Source organism: Neolamprologus multifasciatus, chromosome 22 (assembly GCF_963576455.1).
Source record: "Neolamprologus multifasciatus chromosome 22, fNeoMul1.2, whole genome shotgun sequence".
Classification (NCBI taxonomy): Eukaryota; Metazoa; Chordata; class Actinopteri; order Cichliformes; family Cichlidae; genus Neolamprologus; species Neolamprologus multifasciatus.
The window spans coordinates 32149968-32177963 of NC_140459.1; the positions used below are offsets into that span (position 1 = coordinate 32149968).

General features: G+C 41.0%; 2 protein-coding genes across 10 annotated transcripts in view; one reads left to right on the forward strand and one right to left on the reverse strand.

Annotated features, from left to right (window-relative positions):
• Positions 1–17299, reverse strand: part of LOC146493773 (uncharacterized) — a 561837-nt gene extending 544538 nt beyond the window's left edge. The window contains exon 1 of the mRNA XM_085147705.1: positions 16852–17299. The gene's annotated coding sequence lies outside the window, so the exon portion shown is untranslated. The remainder of the gene's footprint in view (positions 1–16851) is intronic.
• On the forward strand, positions 18–27930 carry bag6l (BCL2 associated athanogene 6, like). 9 transcript variants are annotated; one of them, XM_085147656.1, is made up of 24 exons: positions 18–559; positions 662–779; positions 1238–1461; positions 3001–3060; positions 3163–3285; positions 5311–5489; positions 7110–7239; positions 7469–7657; positions 9924–10140; positions 11241–11303; positions 12787–13082; positions 13296–13374; positions 13926–14224; positions 14329–14578; positions 14659–14828; positions 15328–15381; positions 15477–15579; positions 15921–16045; positions 16140–16274; positions 17521–17583; positions 20331–20516; positions 24285–24392; positions 24513–24727; positions 26883–27930. In XM_085147656.1, exons 1-23 carry the CDS (start codon positions 479–481, stop codon positions 24684–24686), a joined length of 3426 nt encoding a protein of 1141 aa, XP_085003782.1. In that variant the 5' UTR covers positions 18–478; the 3' UTR covers positions 24687–24727; positions 26883–27930. The 9 variants fall into 9 exon arrangements, with proteins under 9 accessions (XP_085003782.1, XP_085003783.1, XP_085003786.1 ...); XM_085147657.1 differs by having other exon boundaries at positions 9999–10140; positions 24581–24727; XM_085147655.1 differs by having other exon boundaries at positions 19–559; positions 17524–17583; positions 24581–24727.
• The last annotated feature ends 66 nt before the right edge of the window (positions 27931–27996 follow it).

Sequence of the window (27996 nt, forward strand, 5' to 3'; positions counted from 1 at the left end):
GCCTGTAAAAGCGCTCAGACGCAGTCGCGTCAACATCTTACGTCATCGAGGTCATGTGACCATGCTTCCATTACGACGTTTGGGAGTTTATTTAGCTAACGGCTCAGCCTGCATTGGCTAATATTGTAGACAGCCATTTCAAAACAAACCCCACGTTTTTGTGTCGATTAGCTGACTGACGTTTTTCAACCGAACTCGTGCAACGTCGCTTCCAGGGGAAATTAGCTAGTTAGCACTGTTACCTTCTCGGTAATAGGGGTTACTTGACGTTAGCTAGCTAACTAAATTAACAACAACAGGGTATGGGTTGTCTGTTGCAAGTTGCTTTCACCATATCTGTTATTTTGACTAATCTCATGCCGTAGATGCAGCGTGTTTCCTCAAGCTTGAGTCGTCCTCCATTCCCCACAGTCGCGACAATTACAAATACAGAAGAGCACATAAACTGGCCAACGCTCTATTTAGAACATTGATAAGTATGACGGAGTCCAGCGGGATGATTGAAGTCACAGTGAAGACTCTGGACTCACAGAGCAGGATTTACAAAGTCAGAGGCGAGGTAATAGTCTCTGTTTAAAATGCTGATCTAGTTAGACATCCTCACCCTTACTGGTAACTGATTGGTGGGTGCTTATATCTTGTGTGTTTGTATTTTCTCCAGTTGACAGTGACGCAGTTCAAGGAGCACATAGCGTCCTCAGTGGAGATCCCGGTTGACAAGCAGAGACTTATCTACCAGGGCAGAGTGCTACAGGACGACAGAACGCTGACTGAATACAGTGAGCAAATGACACCACGTGACCTGTGCATCCAAACAGTTAGGATGATCTTTGAACACGTGTCTGATTGTGGCGTTATTTTTGTGCCATTAATCTGAGCGAAGTAAAATAAAATGCAAGTACAAGTGTTGCATTTTGAGGAGAAATTTATTTTGAGCGAACAAAATTCACTGCTGCTTGCAAGAAATGTATTTCAGTGTTTGATATGATCCATATACACACACAGTAGCAGCCCCTCTCGCTCAGTTTTTGCATTTGCTCAAGCACTCGATCTAAAGTTAATCCTTATTTAAATATTTTGGCTACTGTTGTCTGATTTGTGTGGGTTTTTGTTTGTTTGTTTGTTTGTTTTTTCCCCCTCTCATACACTTATTATCTTTTTCAACAAAAATTGCCAAACAGTAACTCATAAATATTTTGGAGCATCTAATGATGTCCATCACTTTGTTTTCCTTTAGATGTAGATGGTAAAGTCATCCATCTGGTGGAGCGTGCCCCGCCTCAGGCCACTGTGTTCTCCTTTGGGAGTGCAGGTGCTTCTACTGATGGGGCAGAGGGTGGAAGCAGTAGCAGCAGCCATGCCTCCTCCCAGGGTGCCCCACATGACCGCAATGGCAACAGCTATGTGATGCTGGGGAGCTTCAACCTACCTGTCAACATGATGGACTCGCAGCAGATACAGGTGGGGTCAAGGCCTGCGTATTTATTTTCTTCTGAGGGGAACGGTAAAGGCTTACTTACACTCTTGTGGTAAACATGTGTAGACCCTACTCATGCTTGTGCATGGTGCATTATGTGTTAAATACTTTAATACATGTACTATTGTGTACGACACATTTCTAAAGAAATACACTTCAGATTACGACACAGGTCACATTACAGGGTTTCAGAGGGATTTGCGGTTATTAGTGATGGGCAGATGAAGCTTCATGAAGCACTGAAGCTTTTCATCCAATTGGTTCACCCCAGCGCAAAGCTTCTTGAAGCTTCATTTGCTCTAGTAGGACATCTACTGGACAGCCTGTAAATGTCAACAACAAAAGGAGTGTGTAAAACATGTATATTGTAGTGATGGCAGTATACTGTGTATATTTATACTGGCAGTATGGAAAATGATCATTTGGAAATGCTTAAAATGGAAATGATCATTTACTGTGAGGTGAGGTGTGGTTGGGGTGTGGACAGTGGTTGTGCTTTTGTAACGTTGAGGTGTGGACAGCTACACACTGAGGCCTCAGTCCTGCTTGTTCACATTTTATTCTGTAAAAATTGCATTTTCACTGCTTTTATGACCTTTTAGTGGGGAGAACATAGCTAGGATTTAACGATTTAACAAATCTTTTAAATCCTTTGTCCTCCACAATGCTAAATGGCTGGGAGTCCTCAATCACCATGCTAACCAGGTTTTACCTATTTGAGATTGTTTTTGTTGTCTTTCCTCAGGAGAACAAAGCACAAATATAAATACACACACGTAACTTATTACAGTTGTATAATATTGTTACATCATTTAGTAACATTACTGCATGCTATATTATCATGGCATTTGATGGCTCACCTGGTCTTGCTCCACAATCGGTGTTCCCCTTATTCTCATGCAAAGCTCTGTAGTGCCTAAGCATGGATGAGGTGTTGTTGTTATATCCCAGCTCCCTGGCACATAGCAAACACTTCACCTTGTACAAAAGTAAAGCCGCTTAACATAAGTTTTATTGCGCCATCAGTATTATGAAAATACATCTTCTGTAGAAATTTACATAACTTGTTGGGAGGAATAAAATCAAAATGTTCCCACACAGGGGAGGACATCCTCCTCTTCTTAGCTGGCTCCATTCTCTCCTGACTTTCTCTCCTCACTCTCATAAACCTCCAAACTCTCTCCAAACTGTCTCTAACTCTCACTAACCGCAACTCTCCATCAAACACCTACATTTTTGAATGAAGTCTGAGGGGTTTATATCGCTGTCATAGCTCGTGGCAAAGTTCGAACCACTTCCTGAACCAGTCACGTGGTACAGCCGGGCAGCGAGGCTTCGGATGTCATCATTTACAGCTCCTCCCATAAATGAAGCAAGCCTCGATACGCGCATCGCGGAAACGCCCCCTCCATTACTCGACACAAGCTTCGAAGCCTCGATACAGAACGTCGCATCACTAGCGGTTATGATGGCCTAAATTTAACTGTAAGGAGCTTTTTGTGGTTTTTTGTTTTGTTTTGCAGATGTCAGTTCAGCAGATGCTGACTGGAGATGGTGAAGCCAGGGTCAGCACTGGTTCGGGGGTAAAGTGTCATTATTCACCAATCATTTCTTTATTCTTTTTTTTGGAAACCCCTTCTACCTCACTCATCCTGTAAATCTAATATATGTTTGTGCATCTTTAGAGCAACGGCTCAATGGATGTGCAAATCAACCTGGACCGGTCAGTTGAGAATGAACCCAGGGTGAGGCTGCAGCTTGCTGAGAACCTGCTTAGAGACGCTCACTCTCTGATCCACAGTTTGGAGGTACAGTACATGGACTGTTTTCATATGTACTGTTTGTTTTTATTTGCAGTCTCACAGTATTTCTTAGTGTCATAAATGTGTTTTGGTACTGTTCTGTCACTTTGTTTTTTATGAATAGATTTTTGCCACAACAGCTCTCAGCATACTTTGGGTGATCAAACAGGAAGTATACTGTAACACTGCTATCAGCGGAGTCAGAGAATCAATTGTGTTATGGCTTCTGTTTAGAGTTCTTTTTTATTTCTAGTCTGAAAATGGATAAGATAATACAAAAATGGGGAAGGAAAAACTTTTCAGCACTAAAGTACTAAAGTAATCATAGGTCTTACCAAGCATGTTAGTAAGCACCTATTATTGACTGGTTTAAGGATTGCAGCCATCACTATCTTGCTGGTATGAAACCAGACCTGATGACTGAACACTGTATTTGATTTCTGACAAATCATTAGCCAATAAGCAACCCATTTAAGTTCTTTTCTGAATCGAATATTAACCCTTTAAAACCGGTCAGAGCGGCACGCTCCGTTTTGCGCAACTACTTTTAAATCCCTATAAAACTGCAACCACGTGAGCTAGCGCAATAATTTTTTTTGCATATGAAACCGGAGGAGTTGTACTTACATCTTATGCCATCAGCTTGTCCTCGGTCACAGTTTCCTTCCACATAAAGCTTTGCAAAAACTGCATAAAAAGCACTTGCAGCAACAAAAACATAATATTCCAGAAACACGCTTTGCCGATCCGATCAGCTGTTCATAACACTTCCTACGTTGGAATAGACGTCAGCGTGAACTATCGCATGTCCGCCATGACCTGCCCGAAACCGGAAGTGACGTCATTTTTGCGGAAATAGTTTTTTACCATCAAGGCCTCATGAGCCTATACTGGTGTTTTTAAAAGTTATCTTTGACTTTATGACTTTCTGTGTGGTTTCTGGGATGCTTAGGACTCATATTGCACTGCTGGAAATAGTTTATTTTGATGCATATGCTGCTTTTTTTGCAAATTTGCATTATAATATTTATTTTCGTTTTTCCTGCAGTATATAAAAATTGGTGTATTTCAAAAATAAAACTATGAAGACACTCAAAATAAATTTCCTGTGGTGGGAAACTATTTTGTGAAACTTTTTTGTATTTACAGTTTTGAGGGATAAGCCTCTTAAATTTCTCTAACTAGAAATATATGTTAAAAAAACAAAAACAATTTTCAATTTTTTTGTAATTTATTGCACTTTTTTGCAATTTATGTAATTACTATGCACTTAATGCAGACATATTATTAAAATCTGGGCTGTAATGGTTGTATTGACGTATATCAACTTGAAATGCTCCCAAAAATGGCTCCACAGCATGTAAAAATATAATATAAGCTGTGGCGGACTTGGTTCTATGGTAGGTCTTAAAGGGTTAACTGAGAGTAACAAAATGAACTTTAAGTTTAATTCTGTCTGTCCTGAAGCTAGTGACTGAAAATATGAAGTCATCATTAATGTGTTTACTGAGGTGACAAAACAAGGGAGCCAGTGTTTTGTTCCTATACACTCATATACAACTGGAAGTCTTTTTGCAGACAGGTTGCACCCTGCTGGCCATTGAGTAGAATGCAGGTTTAAGGCCCTTCATTGGCGTCACTCTTCAGAGCATCTTTGAAAACCTGTCGACCTGTAAACTGAGAGATGAGGCAACTGTGTCTGTAAACGAGATTAAACAAAGAATAAACTTAATGAAATTCAGTGGGCAGATTGTATATGGACAAAAGAAAGCTGACAAATTATGGCATTGACTTGGCCGTACTCTCCAAGGATTCTTTTGAATCAAAAATACTACAACTTCTCTCTTCAGCGACAGTACTATAGTAATAGCCCAGGTTCAGTACCAGGATGTGTGTGCAGTCACTTTTCACTAACTTGTTCTGTTGAGTAGACAATATGCAAATTTAGATGCTGAAAGTTTTCTTGAATTAATCTTTAAACAAAAAACTACTGAAATGCTTGTGGGAACAGTGACATGTTTTGTGTTGTAGGGAGTGCCCAGTGCCAGCAGCTCCCATTCAGAAGCAGGGATGCTTCCGTCTTCTTTGTCCCCAACACCATTGTCCTCATCTCTAAGAAGGCCTGAAGCACCACAAGTAGTGCTTACCAGCTCACCCCCAGCAGCATCAGCTTCACCCCAAACTGAGAGACCAGCTGTCACTGGGCCCAGGTAAGTCAAAATGAATAACTGGTATCTGATCATACGGTCTTTACAGTTTGCTGTGTCATGTGCTAAACAGTTTCTAGCTACTGCTGCTACTTGTAACTGAGTACTCCAGTGTTTTCTCACAGAATCGTTCATCCTCTGTGATCACTACTATAAGGACTTTATCACAGCCTTACAACAGTCTCAAATTAGCAACTAGTTACCTGGCTCTCCACAGGCATCATCATCATCATCATCAGCAGCTGAGTAGGCGCATAAGTCAGTACATGAGCACATCTCTAAAAGGCATTAGAAGGGCTACAGCACCAGCTGCTCATTGATACGCCAGACCAACCAACATGACTATCACCTGGACTGACTATAAGAAAGCCTATGACTCAGAGCCCCACACATGAATACTGTAGTGCTTGGTGATACAAGGATAGCAGCACATAAATATTCTTCATTGAGAACTCAGTGGGCAGGACCTCAACGCTGGAGGTCAACTCCAACGCAGTCATTCAAGCCACCGTCAATCCTGAATATACCAAGTAGTGACATAAAATTATCGTATTTTCCGCACTATAAAGGCACACTAAAAAATCCTTTAATTTTCTCAAAAATCGACAGTGGCTGTGGTTACTGACCTCTAACTGATTTCATGTGGTACACGGTGCTCAAAAATCTGTCAAAAAATGTTTTAGTACGACTTTGGTGAGCTACGAAGCCGCAGCGCTCGATGGATTGTCGGAGCATTACGGCTGTCGTAGTCAGGAGCCTCGCGGAGTAATCTGGGTCCAAAACTCAAACAAACACTGCGGCATCACTGAGAGCTAAAAACAGTCTAAATTATTTCATCTTTAATAAAATGATCAGCGTTGCTGCTTTACCAGGTGTAACTATGGTGTTTAACATCCAGGCATCCATGAAAACAGAATTTATTACATTTAACAGAGTTAGAAGTTAGCAGGAAGTTAGCAGGAAGTTAGCTCGCTAGCTTCCACCTAAACATGATATAGCATGTTTGACTGAGAGATTTCTGAGAAAATTCAAACGTACAGCTCTGCTATCACTTCCAACATAAATGAAGACAGAAAACTAAACAGCAGTGACGTTTGTAGGGTTACTGAAGTTGGGCTAGCTGGTATATAACGATGTGCTACGTGATTGCTAGCGACACAGCTATTTTAGCATAGCATAAACACAGTGAAGCTGGAGGATGAACGCTAACACTTTTCCACTCGATGAAAGTTAATGTGAAGGTTCCTGATGGTTAGAGACAAATGCAATCACATGGCAGGATGCTGTAAACAGACCAAACTTCAGTCAGGAGAACAACTGAGGTTAGTCATTAATATGCTGTAACAACATAGAGCATCTACGAGAGAATTCAACAATAATGAATCGATGGTACGGAAGTGGAGGAAGGAAGAAGAATGAGTTGAGTAAAGTTTGACTTATCTGACTGTTTTGTTTCGCCTTATAATCCGGTGCGCCTTAGTGCAGACTCTCAAAGATCATCATGTTATATATCATTTTGTATGTCCTAGCTTCTTTATGCTGTGCAAACTGACCTATAACACATGTCAAAAATGCCAGTGTTTATTGTAGCGCTGACTCTTCTTTCCCATTGTTTGTCCTCAGCCACCCTAGTCCCGCTGACTTTGTGGAGGTTCTCTCTGAGGTCAGGAGGGTGGAGGAGCGATTACGTCCCTTCATAGAGAGAACCCACTCAATCCTCGGAGCTGCCACCTCAGCAGACTACAACAACAATGTAAGATGAACGTGTAGTGGCCATAGCAAAAATATTCACACTAGTGTACTTGGGAAAAATACATCTCAAAACTTTGTGACAGGAGCTCTTGCTAAGAAATATGCCTTTTGCACTGATGGAAGCGGCTTCAATAAGAGAAACCAAGAGTTTCTCTGCAGATAAGCAGATACTGTCATGTCAGTGCTTTTTAGTTTAAGCATTAATCATGATTTTATAACTCTTTTCACAGACCCAGGAAAGAGAGGAAGATCAGCGCATTCTTAACCTGGTTGGAGATGCTCTTCGTCTCTTAGGGATCACACTGGTTGTCCTTGGTGACCTACGCTGTAACCTGGGAACCTCTCCTCCACGTCACCTGTATGCGGTTGGCCCCTTGGCTCACTACAACCACCCAGTTCTGCTTCAGGCTAATCTGCCAGTAGGTTCACACCACACTGATCTTTTGGCTACTGTGAAGAACTATTGTGTTAGGATATAGTGTAATAACCGTAACAATTATAACATGCAAGCAATGGATAGTGTTTGAATTGTACCAAATATAATATCTTTATCTGCCATTGTAAAGGTGTACAGTGGCATTAGATTTTCAGTAGGTTCATACAATTAAGGCACATTTAATTTAATTTAATTGATTAGGATTGAAAAGGGACCATGTACAATATAAGCATTTTATAAGAGTTTGCTTAGAGCTAATTTGCATATGCAGTCCCTCAGCAGGTTAAAAAGCAAAACGTTACAGCAGTTAAATATCAGTAGGGATGCACCGATACCAATACTGGTATCGGGTATCGGGGCCGATACTGTAAAATGTGTGTGTACTCATACTTGTAAAAGTTAACCGATACATGAACCGATAATAACTTATTTAATTAATCAGAGGGTGGCTTGTCATTTCTGTTGTAGTTTTTTAGATTGGCCACTAGGGGGACATCCGGCGCTAAACAGGCACAGGGTTAGACTAGTGAGACTGGCGGCTCCAGATAAAAAAGAGAAACTGGAGGCTGCTGTAGCTAGACTAAAAAAAATGTCAGCAGTGTGGAACAGCCAACTTTAACTCAGGGTTTAGAAAAGCGAAGAAAAATGTCAAGAGAAAATCCACGGGCAGTTAAAATAACAGAGGCTCTGACTCATTTTATCGCTCTGGATGACCAGCCAATGCTGGTCGTGGAAAATCAGGGAGATAATGGTGCCAAAACTTTCTGAAGAGGTAAAGACAAGCTGTGTGTGCGATGTCAGTTCTTGGTTTAACAGCACAGTGGACTGATGATCCACGGGCAGATGAGGAGTTTGTTCGTCAATGCCAAATACTTAAGTTATTTTGTTTGTTTGTTTACAATATGGACACTCTGCAATAATTTAAAAGTTTATTTTATTCTCAAACCTAATTTGTATTTATTTTATTCCAAACAGAAGTGTTTATTTATTATTCTGAAAGCTCGAGACAGTGCCAATAGTTCAGTGATATTTTGTTAAATTACAATGTGGAGACTCTGCAATAATTTAACAGAAGTGCTTATTTTTCACTTGAAATGTTTTTGTGGTCATTTTTATTAAGATTTAATTTTTTATCGGCAGAGAATAAAATAAAACCTGTCTTCCAATTCATTGTATTTGTGTGTGTGTGTGTGGTAGAAGTATCGGTTTTTGTACTCTGTATCGGCAAGTACTCAGATCCAAGTATCGGTATCGTATCGGTTTGAAAAAATTGGTATCGTTGCATCCCTAAATATCACATAAGAAACCAAAATAAAATGTGTAACATATTGTCTCAGGCACATTCCTGCATACACAAGAAAAAACAGGCATTAATGTTTAAAGGTCTATTATTTTTAGTTCTTTAAAGACCTTTACAAAATTATATAAAAATATTATTATGGCAGTTTCATTTTAATGGAAAGTATAAATATCAACCAATCCAGAAAAAATACAAAAGTTACATATTAAGATCATGGCGTGCCTGTCCAGTCTCCAAACCTCCGTCCTATAGAAATATAAACCATTTAGAGAGCGCCTGTATAGATGAGTGGGCTAAAACCCCTCCTGAGATTTGTGCAATCCCGGTGAGCAACTACAAGAAATGTATGTTTATATATGTTATTATATAATAATATGCAGAACTTTAGAAGGAGGATTACTGTCACCATGCACTGTCTGAGTTCTTATATAAAGTGTAGAAACAGTGAAATATAGTCCTTAAAAAATAGATTTTAAGTAACGTCTACATGTTAAAACTAGGGACTCCTTTTTAAACCTAAAGGGTAGACATAATATTTGGACATGATATAATGAAAGTGTTACATTATTTTTCAGGATTTCATATGTTGACCGATAATATGAGGGAGGTGCCACTTTGCTTATATTTCCTTAGTGTCAGCGCAGTGTTATCTGGTAGCTCTCAGTGGTTGGTTTCATTACTCATAAAAAATTACTTATTACTTGCACAGCACAGGAAGCAACAAAATCATTGATTGATTAGTAACTTTAATGCATTATTGCAATGTAAACTAATGTGCATTAAAATAGTGTGCAGATTTGCGCGATTAAGCAGTGTTTGGACCTGAAAATGCAAATGTCAACATTTGTTTACGAAGGAGAAGGAATAGATCAGAGGGCTTCAGGCAGTGTCACTTGTGAATTCTTACCCTACCTTTTGTCACAAACCTTGAAATAAATTTCCCCTCCAGATGCATTTAGGGACAACAGTAACCATGACGTCTAATGGTAGACAAGCAACTGATGGACAGCAACAAACCTTTCAGGGCACTGACCAATCAGATCAGCAGGCTACAGGCCAGACTCTGCCTCTTCAGGCAAATGGGACCAATCGAGGAGGACCTAGGGTGATCCGGATCACACATCAGACGATGGAGCCTGTAGTCATGATGCAGATGAACATTGATGGTACGTGTGCTCCAGTTCCTTCATAGAACTGACTGTTCCTTCATAGAACATGAAGTTCTGCGACCCGTCTGATGCCAGTATTATACACGACACAGAACAGAGGTGAAACTCTTTCTGTGGTTATTTACTGTATTCATTTGTAGGGCTGTTCGATATAACTATATATATCGGATGACAATATAAAAACGTCTATCGTTTCATTTTACGTTCGTTTGTTTCGTGGTGTCGCAAAATAAACAGTTTACAGCAATATTTTTTCATCGTTTTGATGGTCACTGTAGTGGCTATATTAATTTCTTAAAGTTCTCTCTTTCTCTTATATTTAATATAACCACACTACAGACTGACAAGCGCCTGTTTTTATGCGTTGTCGTTAGCAACAACGACGGTAACAGCATCGCGTGTCCGCTTGTTTATGTTCCACATAAACCTTTCGCAATAAAGCTCAAGATCCTGTTGAGACTTTTCATAATAAACTGAATCACGTGAAAGAGCAGATTATTTATGGATGAGAATTAAAAAATAAACCTTAGACTCAAACGTTAGAACAGGCTTTTCCCCGCAGTACGCCGTGTAATAAATGCTCACAAAGAAAACAGCGGCCGTTACAAGTTATGTCTAAAAATGTATCGTTTCATGCATCGTTAAAACACTCGACTCCAGCTACATGACGCGCAGCTGGAAACACTTCACGCAAGTCGAGCTGCCCGAGATTCACAGACTTTACAGAAAATGTTACATTTTTGTGATTTATATCGTTATCGGACGATAGATGTTTTATATCAGGATATGAGATTTTGGTCATATCGCACAGCCCTATTCATTTGTTTATTTGGATAAATGGGTCTTATCTAATTAAATCAAACAATTACAGTAATCTGCAAACGGTATTTTCAGATGGGTCACAATTTTATTATTGTGCATCATTTAGAAATCTGTCATGTGTCACTACAGGGTTGATCTATTGATCTTCTAATGGCTGCTTTCATCAGCTGAAATGAGTGTGTTCACATTACATTTGAAACAGCTACTGCGTATTTTCGATGAGTGTATCAGTTCCCCTGCTGTGAAACTGAAAGAGTTGTGATGTTGTTGAATAGGTGAATCGACTGCAGGGTCTCAGATACCAGGACAACCAAATGCCGCAGCTTCTCAACAACCTGGTGAGTGAAACATCAACAATAATTTTCTTGGCAAATGAATGTTGATTTCATTGAGTGAGTTGTTGCTTAAACAGTGCAGTATAGATTAGAGATGGACCGATCCGATATAACGTATCGGTGTCGGTCCGATACTGACCTAAATGACTGGATCGGATATCGGAGAGAAATAAAAAATGTAATCCGATCCGTTAAATATCAAAAAAGCACCTCACAAAACTTGCGACATAGCGTAACCCAGCTCATAACTGTAGCACGTCGGAGCAGTGTGCTCATGTGATAGAGCAGCTGTGGCGTGCGAGACCTGTCAGCGGTCTGGTTGCGTATTTTTCGCCTCGCTACCAAACCGGCATTTCATCTCTGAGAAAGTTATTGGTTAGAGAAGTAAAGCAAGTGTGTAAGTTCATCTCTGAATGTTTGTAAAGCATTCCCACGTTAAGCTTAACAACCGATATATGGAGCGACTCCCTCTTCTCTCTCTCTCCTGTTGCTACTTCAATGTGAAACTGATCAATGATCAGCTGATCGGCTTTTCTGTCGTGAGTCCGTCTCTCTTTTTTGTTTATCGCCCACTTCGCACCAGAAAGAGGAAACCAGCGGCTGAACAACAGCAGCACGTTTAAGCTTGATAAGCTGTTGTTAGAATTTATTTAATATTACTTTCTACACCAGGATCTTTTTCTACGTAGCTGACGCTGGTAACTGTGCAGGGGCGGATCTAGCAAAGTTTAGCCAGGGGGGCCGATAGGGCATGAACAGGGAAAAGGGGGCACAAAGACATACTTTTCTTTCTTATTCTCATTTAAAATGTCGAGCTTTTAATTATTTAATAATTATCTGAATATACACCCAAAGTTTTAATCTGATGTAAAATGTATAGAAGTCCATTACTGTATATAGTAACTGTTAAGTCTAATATACCCTAGTAAGCTATAGTACTTTTTCCATCTGTGCAGTCTGCAGTTCTGTTGAAGAAAGATGTTGAATCTATTTAATTATTCTTGAAAAATAATTTATTTCTGTGCATTTTTTCCCTGCATCAAATTAAAGTTGATTACGTCGATTAAGCATCATGAGGTGGGGGGGGGGGGGGGGGGGTTCCCTATTTTTTATTTTTATTTTTTTGCTGGGAGTTTGCAACCCTATTAGTTAGGTTGTTTAATATTTCTGCTAAGTACTCTTTAAAATACCAGAATAGGGAGGATGGAGTAGGTTTAAGTTATTAGATTGATCAGTTTTGCTGAACTATGAAATATTTTGGGTGCAGTGTATTTTTTGCATACAGGTATAACAGAAAAGCTTTAGTGTTTTTTTTTTTTTTAACTTGAGTATGAACTTATACAAAAAGCAGCAAGATATTAAAAAAGTGGTATCGTGCCATCTCTAGTATAGGTGCCCCCCCCCCCCCCCCCCCTTTTAACACCTTGGGCCAAGTGGACTTCAAGTGCACTCACTCAATTAAGTTTAGTCCTCTCCCTGTTCTCAGGCACAACACCTGCCCACTTCACAGAATTACCTCCTGAGTTCATGCAGGCAATTGTGCACCAGTTTTCTCACCAACCCACTGCCATGGCTGCTGCACCCTCAGCAGCCCACCCAGTGCACATGATTTCTGGCTCTGACTCAACACCCAGTGCACAGACAGCCGCTTCACCGCTGCTCCCCAACACCCCTGTACAGGGTAGGGTGGTCATCACCAGGCCTTCCTTGTCCACCCACATCACCCAGCCTGTGGGAAATACCATCAACCTGAGGGCTACAGGTGGCCAGCAGCCAGGACAGGTAACCCACCACAGAGTGTGAGGAGATACAGGTTGAACATCACAAACATAATGTACTTAAAAAGTGACACATAAATGATTTGATTATCGACTGTCAGCTAATTTTAGAACCTTTGATACATCTTACAACGCACTGAATTATGTAGAATAACTGTTGTGCAGTAAACGTATATTCACTGGTGTGGCTCTGCACACTTCACCTTTTTGTAAACAGGGCACAGCACTGGGTCCCTCCTCTCTCACCCAGATGATCAGTGGTCTGGTTGGACAGCTTCTGATGCTGGAGCAGCCAGGTCAGTGCCATTGTGTCACTTCCTGTTCCTGTTACAATGCAGAGTGGTGTTTTTGTGTAGCTCATCTGTGTAGCCAGTTAACTTAAAAGCTTATGGATAATGTCTTATTTTAAAAGTGTAATCATCACATGCTTTATCCAAAGCACACTCTTACTCAGTATTCATTCACTGTGACTTTAGAGATTCACTAGGTTACCTCAGCGTATAGCTGACTGACTAGCAGCACGGCGTCTTCACCTGTCCTTCCTGCACTTTCCTGCACAGTGTGTCAGATGGTTTATTAATCCTGAGCATCCTTTATTAAAAACAATACTTGTAATAAATGTTTACACCTCTGGAGGCCAGGATAACTGAATCGGAGACCTGGCTTCACACCCTTGGAAAAACCAGTAAAAAAAAAAAAAAAGTAGGAGGACATATAAATGATGTCTCTACAACAAATGGTGTGAAGACTAGTTAGGAGAGCAATAAAAATAATATTAATATTGACTTTTATCAGTATTGGCCTCAAAAATGTAATATTATTTTTTCATGTTTTTTTAACTCTCTAGGTGATCCTTCAGCGAACTCTCAGTCCTCCCTGTCTGCCTCTCCCATGTTTGTTTCCAGCACTGCTTCTCCCCACTTTCCCTCAGCTAATACATCTGGACAGACATCCACCCGCACCACAAGTACTACCTCAGTCGGTCAGCCAGCAGAGACCAGCCCAGAGGGAAACATGGCTCAGCTCTTGGGATCTCTACTGGGAGCAGCAGGGTTGGGTGGTCCTGCCTCTGGATTGGCTCCATCCATCACTGTGACATTACCAGGGGCTCCTGGCTTCTTCCAGAGCGTGTCAGACGTGGCACCAGTGAGTTTAGATAAAATGACAGAAAACCTGAATTAAACATTTCTGAACATTAATATAAAGACTGTTTGTCCAGTCAATGAGCAACAGGTGTTGTTTCTGCACAGCCACCTGCCCCTGGCCCCAGGGCCTCACTTCTTCATCAGTCCATTGGTCCTGCTCCCTCTCAGACCGGCAGCAGCCCAGCCGGAGACTCTCTGAGCCCAGATTTATTCTCTGGCATTATGCAGGGAGTGCTGTCCACCATGATGAGCTCGTTTGGGGCACAGCAGGGCAATGGAGAAAGCATTGCCCAGTTCATCCAGAGGTTGTCCCAGACCAATAACCTGTTTGTTCCTGGCTCTGGGGATGCCATGGGTGAGTCCTTGAATGAAGATATTGTGCCTAACAAGTTCTTGCAGTTCACACTAATCACCATGGTTGTTATCTGATGGTAGGGTTCTTTGGGGACCTGCTCTCCCTGGTGTGTCAGAGTTTCTCTATGGTGGATATGGTGCTGTTGCTTCATGGGAACGCCCAGCCTCTGAGACGCATCCAGCCTCAGCTCACAGACTTCTTCACTGAACACTATCTCCAGGACCAAGAACCTACTGATGCCAACATAGCTGTGAGTACTATGTAGAGTTAATGTAATGGCATCAGTGCCGTCTTTACTGGGACAGCGCTGCTGTTCCTCTCCTATATGGGAAAAACATAAATCATGATCTCATGTGCATTTCACACAGCTTGTATTTTAATCAGTGTAACTGAAAGAATCTTTAGTTGCAACCCTAATCGTCACTCATGAAAGATCCACTGTGTTCAATCTATGTAAAATATACAGGGTGGGCCATTTATATGGATACACTATAATAACATGGGAATGGTTGGTGACGTTAAAGTCCTGTTTGTGGCACATTAGTATATGTGAGGGGGCAAACTCCTCAAGATGGGCGGTGACCATGGTGGCCATTTAGAAGTCGGCCATCTTGGATACAACTTTTGTTTTTTCAATAGGAAGAAGGCCATGTGACACATCAAACTTATTGGTAATGTCACAAGAAAAACAATGGTGTGCTTAAAAAAATAAAATCGAATGAACAAATGTAACATTATTCTCCCTCCAGGCAGCAGCTGAGGACCTCATCAATGGACTTGAGGATTACATAGCTGAGAGCTTTGTAAGGACGATGTCTTTCACACACAAACATAGTAACACGGACCCTTAATTTCCTGTGACATGTGCACATAAGTGAGCGCTGTGTATTGCATCTAGGCCACAGTGACAGTGCGTGAGGGAGTGGACATAATTCAGACCAACCTGTCTTTCTTCAGACAGCAGTTCACGCAAATGGCCACACATATCCTTCGCTGCCACGGTAAGTTCACTTTGATTGCAAGAAGGAAACGGTTGGGAAAAGAGGGCATTAAGAACTGCTTACATGGAACATGGAAGGTTTTGAGCTAAAACCCTTTTGAGGCATGCTATATGTGGCATTGAGTGTGTTAATGGCTTAAAGCTGGGGGTCAGTTTGTTGTGGATTATGGAATAACTTCAGTTTTATTTCAACCTTTGATGTTTGATCTAGTTGCTCAACTATATCACCTCCACAGAGGGGCATCGTTTCACGACAGTATTTTCTTATCTTAGTATTTTGTGTAGCCAGAATCCTGCACTGATGGTTTTATATTTGGGTTTTTTGTTTTTTCCACGTCGCAGATCACATGTTTGGCCCCCGCCTGCTGTTGCTGTGCACTCATAGCCTGTTTGAGTGTCTGGCTCTAAACCTGTATTGCCTGGGAGGAGAACACAGATCTCTGACTGCTGTTATCAACCAACACATTGTTTGTATACATCTTCAGTAACGCAGCATCACGTGCTTTGCTCGTGGCACAGATTGGCAGCTGCCTGTTACTGTGTATCTCTGTGTTTGTGCAGAGGAGGATGTCTGCAGACGTCAATCCCAGTCTGGTCAACTGGCTGACCAACATGATGTCTATGAGGCTGCACATCATTCTGGAGCATAACCCAGTTACTGAGGACCAAATCCAACACTACATTATCCATTTACAGGTGGATTTTCTGTCCTTAATCAAGCTGTTACTAAAACCACATTATCTATGTAGATATGATTTGCCAATGCAAGTAATACAGACACAGTCAGGTCCCAAACAGTGTTGGTCAAGTTACTTGAAAAAAGTAATCAGTAACTAATTACTGATTACTTCCCCAAAAAAGTAATCCCGTTACTTTACTGATTACTTATTTTCAAAAGTAATTAATTACTTAATTACTTAGTTACTTTTTAAAAACACGATTTACAACCTGAATAGGTGATAAAGTGATAGATCTTTCAGCCCAATTCTACTTTTTCTGCATAATCATCATACAAAATGTAATCAAATGGAAAAGTCTCTTTTTAAAACTTGTTTTATTAGTTTTAATCTTTTAACTTTATGCATCAAGCAAAAATTTAATTATATGCAACATTCTCTGACTGGAAGAAATTAAAAACCTATTTTCTGCACATTCCAGCACATAAAATAAAATATTTTTTGTGTTTACACTCAGTCTTTCAAATAGATGCAAGTAAAACACAGCAGAAAATAAATAAAGTCAAAGACTAGCGGTCCTGTTGCTCTATTTTCACCTGTAAAGCAGGAGTGGGGTAGGCGGAGGGTTACCCTGGTGCAGGTGTGCAGCGGTCAGTGGAAGAATCCGTGAGTTTCTCTGTGAGTTTCCCATTACGTCGTAGCTACTCGGTGCTTGTTTGGAAGTTTAGGGTTTTTTTGCTGTAAAAAGAAGTTTTCTTCCCACGCACAACGGACACTAATGTTTTTGTCACTTTTTATGGAATCAAACTCAAAGTAAGGTCAGTACTTCCACGCTTTAAACGCTGCACGCTCATACTCTCTCTGCACTCGATATATGATCCATTGTTGATCTGCACACAGCTGTTGTCACGAACGTCGCACTTGCTTACGTCACTGTCATGAGACATTCTCGCAAAAATCACGGTTTTAGTAACGCAGTAACGCAGCGTTCCTACGGGAAAGTAACAGTAATCTAATTACCGTTTTGGTAAAAGTAATCCCTTACTTTACTCGTTACTTGAAAAAAGTAATTGGATTACCCATCTCTGGTCCCAACATAGCTGTATAAGTAAGGGTCATGATCAAACATTCATTTGAATGTATTCCGATTTGACTGTGTCTACAATACGACCCTGTTCCAACAGCAGACTTAACAACTACGTTTAAATCTGTCATTTGAGTAATTAGAATCAGATTTAGTTACATTTCCTGAAATGTTATTTCAGGAGGAGTTGAACCAGAGGACAGAGACTGAGGTGGAACAGCCAACAGAGCGAGCAAGTGTGGAGGTGAGTTTTTACTTATTTTTGTTCTTTTCTAACTTCAGCTTTTCTATTTCAGTTAGCTGGACATTATATGAGTTCAGTCATAAAATATAACAAAGATTCAGGTGGAGTACGTGACATTTTGTACTTGTGAAACTGTCAAAATTAGAGTCTGTATAAGTAACTGAAAAATGATCTTGTATTTTAGTCTGAATTAGTGAATATTTTTTATTAGTGTTTAAATCAACGATTATGCTTTCTCTCTGTGAGGGCTAGGCGCTCTAGCCATATGCAGTGCAGTTTGTATCTTACAAATGTGCTTCAGTCCAATGGAACGACATGAAAGGCTCGTGTGCTCACTACGGCTGCAACTAACGATTATTTTGGTGGTCGACTAATCTGCCAATTTTTATTCGATTAGCCAATTAGTCAGCATTTAACTCTTATTGCTGCTTCCTGTGGGCAAACCTCCTATTCTAGGCTTCAATACCTCACCTGCTCAAGTCTGCTCACCTGTGAACATCACCCTGTTGTCTCGTCACGCAACAAATTATAATAATGACCCTGGAAACATGTGAATGTGAAAATAATCAAATGTATTTTTAACATTACTCAGCAGGACCATCAGAATAAAAACCAAATTAAAAAATATAAAAAAATAAATGAATTAAATATAAGTGATAGAAAATAAAGGGATAGTAGTATGTAAACAAAAACATAATGTGCAAACAAAACGAAAATGGCTTCTGTCCACAAGTTCAAATAAAGCTTCAAATTAAGTCAAAAATATTCCTTTTTTTCAGTCCAGAATAACAAGTTTCCAACATTTACAGATGATTCGGTTCATGAGTTCATGATTGCAGTGGGACGTGCTCTGGAGTGAGCCTTGCTCCCAGCTGCTGATAACCTCGCTAAAGATGCTCTCTGTCATGAAAGCATCTCGCTGTCTTCAGCCATTCAGACGTGATGAGGACAAACTCATCTATACACCTGTGTTTTCACGGGCAAAGACTGTTACTAATCATAAATGTGGTTATTTTGGTTTTTCAGGTGGTGTAGCGTTCAGTGCCAACTAACTAAATGGTAAATGGACTGGTTCTTATATAGCGCTTTTCTACTCTATGTAAGCACTCAAAGCGCTTTATACAACTAACTCATTCACACCAGCAATTGTTCTAAACTGTTAAGTAGGGATGGGTATCGTTTAGGTTTTATCCAATACCGGTGCCAAACCAGTACTTTTGAAACGGTGCCGGTGCTTAAACGGTGCTCGAACCGGTGTTAAAGAATGGAGAACACAAAATTGGTCCAAAAACCTCTCATGTTCAGCTGTTTTCCTCTTTTTCTTTGGTCATTTTAGCCTTTTTGTCCAGGGTGAAGGGAGCATCTGCCATCAAACAAGAAGACAGCTGCATGTAACTATGATGATGTTTGCTAGTTCACCTTACATGCATTAATGTAATAACGTGGTTAGCCTACTCAACGTAAATTACACACGAACAACATTAAGCTACTCACACAGAGAAGAACGGCTGCTGCTGCATCATCATCCTCATCATTTCTGCTACACTGGCAGGGCTCCGGGTCCGATAACAGGCACCACACCCGCAGTAGATGTGCTCGGTGTGATGTCTCGCAGCAAGCTATCAAATACGGCGCATTTCTCGGCTTTTAAAAAAACGCTATGCGTCGCCAGGTGTTTCATCAGATTTGAGGTGTTACCTCCTTTGACAGCATCACAGTATCAGCTTAAAGCACTTGTTGCAGCTGCTGAGTTTGCATCTTTTGCTGTGAAGTACAGCCAGACTTTGACCGCTTCACCGTGGGCATTTTTAATCTGTAGCTCTGCTCTAAAAGAACGTACGTACCTGGGCCCGCCTACTATCCTCGGAAACGTAAAATGATTGGCTAGAATCTAAAGTCATCACAGCTCAGGAAAAAAAAAGCACCAAAACGTGCGCTGTGTTTCGGTCCGGTTACTACCGTTCATGTCAGAACCGGTGCCATCATGGCACCGGATACCGGTACCCATCCTTACTGTTAAGTGCTTACTGTCTAACATTCATACACATTCACACTTCGATGGATGCATCGGAGAGCAACATGGGGTTAGTAACTGGGGTTAGTAACTAACCGTTTAACTGATTATATATTAGTCCAACCCACAGATTAAGTACCTAACGTTGGGTGAAAGACTTTTACTATTCAAAATAAATGCTAATATTAATGTGAGGAAAAAAATAGGAGACAGTGTAGCTACTCCTTTTTGATTGGCATTTTGACTCATTAGCTAACAAAACTGAAATGGTGTTTGCCTAGCAAGCGTCATCCTAAGAAGTTTCCCACAGGTAAGCTAACAGAAACAGTACAAACATGAACATAAACACGGCGTCAGCGCGATGCACTAACTGAACTTTCTAAACCGCGTTTTCAATGCTCACGCGCTGCAGTAGTGCTGTCGTGGATGGAAGCTGTCCACAGTCTGCATTTAACTTTGTTTTCTCGTTAATGCTTTCAAATCTCCGTTTCCATGTTGCCGTTCGCGCTGAGTTCTTCTTCGTTAGTATTGAGCACAGTCTTGGCAGACGATAGAGGCGATACTGCCCCCATAGCTTCCTGGAGTGTATTGCAGCTACCAAATCACATTTACGAGGTATCAGTATATGACGCGTCGAAAATAAAATTCCGCGTTCACACATTTTTGTAGTTGACGTCATCGATCATGTCGACGAATCGTTGCAGTCCTAGTGCTCACTTCACCTCTCGGTCAGATGGAGGAGAGTTCGTCTCCAGCTGCAGCCACTACAGCGGAGGAGGCCATGGTTTCCACCCGAGAGGGAGAAGCACCTCCACCTGGTTTATCTGTGGATGGTTCATCTCAGTGCTCCTCTGGGCCCCGAGCAGGACACGACGAAGTGGCTCCTGAAGTGGAGCCGTGGGCAGCAGCTGTTCCACCTGTAAGGACGAGGTTTTGTTCTGTTTTTGTTTTTTTAGAGTTTATGTTATTCCTGCACAAGTCATTAACAAACCTCAGAAATGGAACCACAGTCTTATCTAATAACACTTCTAAGACTTATCTTTGTCCTTAATGGGCAGGATTAACTCTGTAAAGATGATGCTATTCCAACATTTCTATATGTATTTCAATGCCTTCCCATCATGATTCCCGAATCCTTTTTTAAATCTCTGGATTCTTTAATCACTTCATTCATTTCGAATGGTAAACATTCAAAATTGAGGAAAGCTCTTCTTCAAAGACCCAGGCTGGTGGGAGGCTTTGCCCTTCCTAGTTTCCAATACTACTATTGGGCTGCAAATATCAGGTGTGTGCTGTCTTGGCGACACTACCATCTTGAACCGTCATCACCTGTTTGGGTCACCATGGAGTCTTATTTGAACAGGAAGATTTCTTAACCTGCGACTTTAGGTTCATCACTTCCTCTTGCTTTGTCTTCACCTAGTAATAATAGAGGAGTCAGTCAGTCTCTAAGAATTTGGTTTCTGTTTAGGACGAGTCTTGGTCTCCGAGCTTTCTCACTTCAAAGCCCAATTGCAGCAAACCACCTATTTGTTCCTTCAATGACAGATAAGGCTTTTCACAGAAAGGGTCTAAACCAGGGGTCGGCAACCCTGGGCACGCGTGCCACAGCTGGCATACGAAGGGTTAACTGATGGTACGACCATAGTTGGACTGGCCATCGACCCATCGGGCATTTGACCGGCGGGTCGATGATTTATTTATTTTTTTGTAACGGCATAAACAATAAAATGTGGTGGATTGGCCAGATGCTGGCCGATGTGTAAAAATAACTGGCTGTGGCGGAGCGTCCACAGAGGCCAGCAGGTGGATGAGGGAGAGGGGAGGCAGGAGGAGGAGAGACCCGAGGCGGCCGCCGGTCCGAGTGTCAGGTGAACTGAACTTCAGGTAAGAAGTTATGACCTGCAGTCTATGTTGGTCAGATATAGACTGGGTTGGATATGAACTTGGATATAAACCAAGTTTAGGTGGAGTTTATTTTCGTTGTGCTGACTTTTTACAGTCAGTTACAATAACTCGTACTGCGTACTAGCTAGCATGATGGAGTTTCTATGATGTTACTGATAGTGAACTTTATTTTATTCATAAGGTTAGTTAGTAGAGTTTCCAACCGTCCCGTAAAAAACGGAATCGAAAATATTACGTGTTTTGTATTGAGGAGAAGAGGAACACAGTTTGTCACGGACACAAAGCTGGATTTATTTATTCGTTACACTGCACAGCTGCCTCTTCTTCTCTCTCTCTCTCCCCCTCCCTCTCCTGTTGCTACTTCAATCATGAAACTGATCAATGATCAGCTGATCGTCTCTCTTGTTTGTTTATCGCCCACTTCGCGCCAGAAAGAGGAAACCAGCAGATGTTGTTTGGGCAGTTCTTTAGTCAAAATGCCCGGGCTGATTTTTTTGTCCCAGTCCAGCCCTGGGCACGACACACAGTGAATTAATTTGAGAAGGTGCATTAAAAACTAAATGGCCGGGCCAACGCTGCACATCGCAAATTAGCTCGCATAGACACATTAGTTGTGCCGCTTCTTAATGACGGTATCTTAGCTAACAAACCTAACAATCAGATTCAACTTTTAATTGGATAAAAATCACTTTACCTACCGGTGAGAGAGACGTTGCTAGCTGGCGTTTTTTTTTTTTCCTCAAGCATTATTGAAATTTCCACACTCCGACACTTCAAAAGCTTCAGGAGCTCTCCGCTCAGCGCAGCATCAGCACCGCAGAAATACACGGATACATCCGGATACTCGAGACAGAATTCACAAAGTGTTTTTGGGACTTTCAGGTGTTTGGACCAATGTTTTATTTTCTGATCAAACCAGAAATCTTTAATGAGCAGCTGGATTTGTCTCACATTAACTGGCTGGACACAGAGGACATCGAAATGCAGCTGATTGAATGAAAAGCTCGACTCTGTGGGGTCAAAGTTTGCAGAACTACGAACGCAGCTGGAATCCACAGCTGTGCATTTTCACCTGCTGGACATCACTACCTGACAAGTTTAACTGTCTTCAGAACATTGCAGAGGCACTGTTGATAGTATTTGGCTCTAATATCTGTGTGAGCAGATTTTCTCTCACATGAGTCCTCAGGTAGCCTCTGAATGCTGGACACTCGGAGACCTGTGTCTCTGAGTGGGAGACCAGAGATCACATTAACATGTGTGTCTCTGTATTAACAAACATGCCATATTGGCCTAGTTTATTTTTCTTATCATTATTGTGAGGAGACCATAAATAGCATTTGCATTTTTCTGTTGTACAGTTCATTTGCTGTTATGGATAAAAAAGTCTTTTTTTGTTTCAATATAGCTGATAACTATTCGCTGATAGCTGCCAACATCTGCGAACAAATATAATTCTATAAAGTGGTTCTATATAGTCTGTAACTGTTGATATAGAGCGTTATTAAATTTACTGCTAATATGGCACACTGACTTCTGAGGAAATTTCAGATGGCACTCGTCATCAGAAAGGTTGCCGACCCCGCTCTAAACTCTTTTGCGAACTTATATGTAAATGGACAATTTGCAAGTTTTTCTCAACTATCCACCAAAGTTGGCATTGCCACTGCTCAGTTTTTACAGGTCTGACACTGACAGCACAAACCTCCCAAAACCTCCAGACAATCCTGTAGACAATTCTTTAATGGTCACACCAGCCTCTAGGAGCACAACATCAGTTCTGTACAATTTAATTTCAAATTTCCAATGTTCTTCAGTAGCTGCTGTCCAATCTAAATGGAACAAAATCTTAACTTTCATATCACACATAAACTGTGGGATTCAATCCTTGGCCAAGTTCACAACATATCAGTGTGTGCTTGACACACACTGGTCCAGGGCTAAGTTGGTATATTGACCTGTAGAAGGTGTAGGGGTGCTCCTGGTCCATTACTTCCTGTCCTTCACTGGAACTCTGTTTTCCAAACTATGTGTGAAGTCCTGCGGCATCAAATGAAACGAGATCCGCTCTGTGTTGTTTCTGGTGCGGCCCAGAACAAAGAGAAAGAATCTTCTCCTCCCTCGCACAGCAGTTGGTAAAAGATATAATGTCCTGTATGGATTTAGAAAAAAATGGACAGTTTGTGGATAAAAAAAAGAAATTTTATAAATTGTGGTCCCGTTTTCTGGACTTCTTTGAAAGGCTCATGACTATTGTCTCTGAGTAGCCCACAGATTAACCCCCCCCCCCCCCCCCAAAAAAAAAAACAAACAAACAAACTTATTTTCTGGGTATCTTGTGTACTTGGGCAGCTGACAGTAATGCCAGTGCTGTTTAATGTTTAATATTCTGAACTATCCTCTGTTGTACATTGTAATGAAACTTTGTCTAATAGAAAGAATCAGAGCAGGAAAAGCGATCCGTTCTCAGTCCGTTTAAACATGGATGGTACTGGGATGGTAAGCTATTTTATTTTAATAAAACCACACTGTTTAAAAAATGAGTGACAGTCACTATAGTTACAGAATTTATTTGCCTTAGCATTTGTTTTCTCCAGCGTGGTCTTCATAAAGGCATCTATGGCAGGAAATGTAAATAAGCAGTTGTGTGTGTTCTGACATCCAGGGGAAAGTTGTGAAGGGCAAAGCCCTCTACAACTGTGATTTTCCTTTGCACAGATTTTTTAGCTACATACATGAGTGACCATCACTTACAGTTGTGCAATAATACGTTGGTCAGGAATGGGTTCCCATCATCAGACATGACATGCTGTCCCAGAGGAAGATCAAAGCCCAGCCCCCGCTGTCTGATGCCTACCTGCATGGGATGCCTGCTAAGAGAAGGAAGGTGAGACCTGCTGTTCCAAACTCACTGAACAGAAAAGTCTGATTGTGTCACAGATCCCTTCTTACTGTTGTCAGCCTTAGCTCTAACAAAAAGACTGCACTCTCTCACTTGCATATGAAGGTAGAACTGCAGGTTTTTGAAAAAGGCCGTTGGGCAGAGAAGGATGACGTTAGTGTTTCTACCCTTAGACGAGCCAGTGTGAAGGACCGCACCTGTCCCTGTCGGACGCAGTTAGTCGAGCTGCTCGAGCTGTGGGAGTCCTGCCTGTCTCGTCCCCAAACAGCCTGCAGGTAGAGCTGGAGAGCCCAGAGATACAGGACGCCTACGCCAAACAGGTAATCAGCTGCTGCAGAGCTGATCTGGGATGATGAAGTATGACGTGAGATACCTTGATTACTTAATTACTCCTGTTTATTGTTATTCATCCAAAATTGAGTATTGATTGTTGACATATCCTGTTTTGCAGTGTAGCATACTCTACACTAAAGTAAGCCCAGTACAAACAAGCAAATGTTAAACAAAGGTTAAATATTAAACAAAGGCAATTCAAGAAAGGTTTCCAAGCCTCTTGAAAGGTGGGGACATCTCCTTTACTACACCAAAATCCATTCAAGTTTAGCAACATCTCACTAAGCCACCTTTTAAAACAGGGAGGTGATGCCGATTTCCATTCTAATAAGATGAATGATTTTGTAGCGATCATGCCTTCTGTCAGAGCTGCTCCTCCATGGGACAGGAGTAAATGGCCAGGCCCTCCTCCCAAAGCTCATCTCAGTTCATTGGACCGGCTTTGCTAAGATAGTTTGCTGTAACTAGTGTAGTGAAAACTTGGATAATAAATGTTTAGAAGTTTGTTGCGGCAATAAGAGATCATACAAAGTTTGACTTTTCAAGGACGTTCCCATACAAAATGTCTGATTTGGAGGTAACAATAAAAATGTAACTGAGGAAAATGGATGTTGATTTGAAGTTAAGAGAAGGAAACACTCTGATCGATGAAAATTTATGCGACGCAATTCTTTTTCCAGTGTAGGAAAATGATCTTGGCTTGAAAAGATGGTCGATTGTTATTGTGAAGTGAACAGAAATGTTTCTCAGAGAGTATTTTGCATTTAATTTAGAGTCTTCAGAGAGTTTCTAAAAATGAAGTTGTCACCGGCAGATGTGTGAGGAAACAACGTCATCATCAGGATGTATTAGCTTTATTAACAGCCAAATAAAAAACATCAAAATAAAAAACAGAAAGGCTCCCACTTTTAGTGGTTTTCTGTAAATGACCTTTAGAAGAGTGAGGAGGTCCATTACCCCATTCAAAGGAAAGAATGAGAGAACCCAACTTTATAAAGAACAATACTGGTAGATAAATAATAGGGGTGCAACGATACACAAAATTCACGGTTCGGTTCGGTTCGATATTTTTTTGATACAAAAAAAATGTTCATGCCTTTTTAATTTGTCATTTATTAAAATTATAAATATATATTTTAATTCAAAAGTACAGTTTTTAAATTCAATGTTGCTGAAACAACAAAGTAATAAAAAAAAAAATCTGATTGAGGAATCACTCATCTTTGGAAAAGAGAGTTTATTACAGAGAAATGGCTCTTTCCAAAATAAAAGCTATACTATACGCTTCTTCTGGGCTATATTCTCAGCAGCATATTAAACATATCAGGTCCCCATAAGGAGAATCATGTGCTAACGGCTGTCTAAATGACTCGGGTAAAGTTTGTAGCATGCGTGCATGTTGTTTTTGTCTGCTTCCACTTGTCTTTGCACGAGGATGATGTCGGAGTAAATGTGCAGTCATATTCATTTTGTTCCCACTAGTGCTGTCAGCGTTAATCTGAAATGACGTTAACGCCACAACACGGCAAATCTCCATTAACGAGCTACCGCGGATCGCCCCGTGTGTGGGGCTGGATGGCCAACATGTTAACGAGCTAACCTGCTAACACACTAGTTCCCGCCCATGTAATTGAGCATTGCGTGGCACATCCAACATACTGTTTTACTTTTGTCCATGACACACTTACCTTCAGGGTCATACGTCACATGAAAACCAAAATGTTCCAAACGCCACATCTGAATGAGGGTGGGGGAGGTTCAACTTGCCATGTTGCAAGGAGAGCTTAGCTTCTGCTAGCTAGCTAGCTTGCCCTGCTCAGTGAATCTGCGTTCGACTACTCCGCCTAGGCTGCACTGTCGAGCGCAGATCCACTGAGCGCTCAACACAGACAGAAGGAAAGTTGATAAAATAAATTAAAAATGTTGTATTGTTCGATACATATGCGTACCGAACCGAAAGCTCTGTATCGAACGGTTCAATATCAATACGAGTATTGTTGCACCCCTAATAAATAGGTAAGTTCAAAAAGAGATACGAACTCCGTGGCAGTACCACCAGCCCTGGAATACAGATCTTGTACTTCACTGTTCTGAGTTAGTTTTGTGTGTGAGCTGCTGTTTCTGTCTGTATCCTCCTGCCAGGTAAAGTGTGACATCACACAACGAGTGAGAGACGATCCAGACTTCACCGGCCAGAGATTCCCCAACACACATCGAGCTTTCTCTACAGAAGACTCCTAGTCCCAGTCAAACAGCTTGTGCCACAGAGGAGCAGGATGGTGATGAAACCTCCCCTGCAGCGTGAGACCCTGATACATGTAATGTGGCATAAGCAAGGAGGACAGCTGCTGACTTCACTTCCTCCTCTCTTCTGTGTCATGGAGACGCACGCCGCTGTAGTTTGGTTAGAATGGGAAAGTCTGCAGACTCTTGCTAAAACACCTCCAACACCTCTGAGAAGGACCTGACATCAGTGCAGAAGCAAACAGATCTACAGGATCAAAAGGATCGAGCTTAATGTCAGAACTAATCCTCTATGGTATGCAGTTTCTAATCAGCGTGGGCAGTCATACCAAAGTTTGAGATATTATTAGTATATTACTGTATATTAGTTAGTGGTGGTGTCACTGCTAGGACGGAACAGAGTCAGAGAATAAAGTTTCATTAATCTGTGAAACAGATGCACAATGAGAGTGAACGTGTAATCTGACAGTGTCCGAATTTATAAGTCAGCGTGCTTAATATTAGGAGGAAACGTGTTATAGTGTTGTTAAGAACAAAAATATTTTATGAGATAAAGTGTATATTTATTGTTATAGTAAACAGTGATGGTGAAAAAAAACATAGGTGAGCACAAATCTATGCTAAAAATGATCTTAAACTGTTCTGCTGTCAAACAGCAGAGGTCCTGATACACTAATACTGAGCAGTTCTGTTATAAATACATAGTAGCATAGAGCTTTGTCAGTTGCACTTTACCATATAAAGTCGTGATTGTTGTTTATATTATTTTCACATCTTATTGATTTCAGTGAATCACAGACTTGCACATTTTAAATTTTAGAGCATTACGTGTAATTGACTCTGTTGTTGAGTAATACAGGATACAGGCGATCGGTGATATTTGTCAAACTGTGAACTGTTACTACCTGCTTGATAACATCATGATCATAAATCCACTTTTAAATCAGTCTTTATAGATTTTTTTATCCATCTGGATTATTGGCTTGAAATGTCTTTCTGCTTGTGGTCTCTG

Bases quoted from the DNA above. Each gene is read 5' to 3' on its own strand.
- bag6l (XM_085147654.1), top strand. From the start codon at position 479: ATGACGGAGTCCAGCGGGATGATTGAAGTCACAGTGAAGACTCTGGAC. The intron at 7,658-9,923 runs GTAGGTTCACAC...TTTCCCCTCCAG, and splicing joins TGCTTCAGGCTAATCTGCCA to ATGCATTTAGGGACAACAGT. The intron at 13,083-13,295 runs GTAACCCACCAC...TTTTGTAAACAG, and splicing joins GTGGCCAGCAGCCAGGACAG to GGCACAGCACTGGGTCCCTC.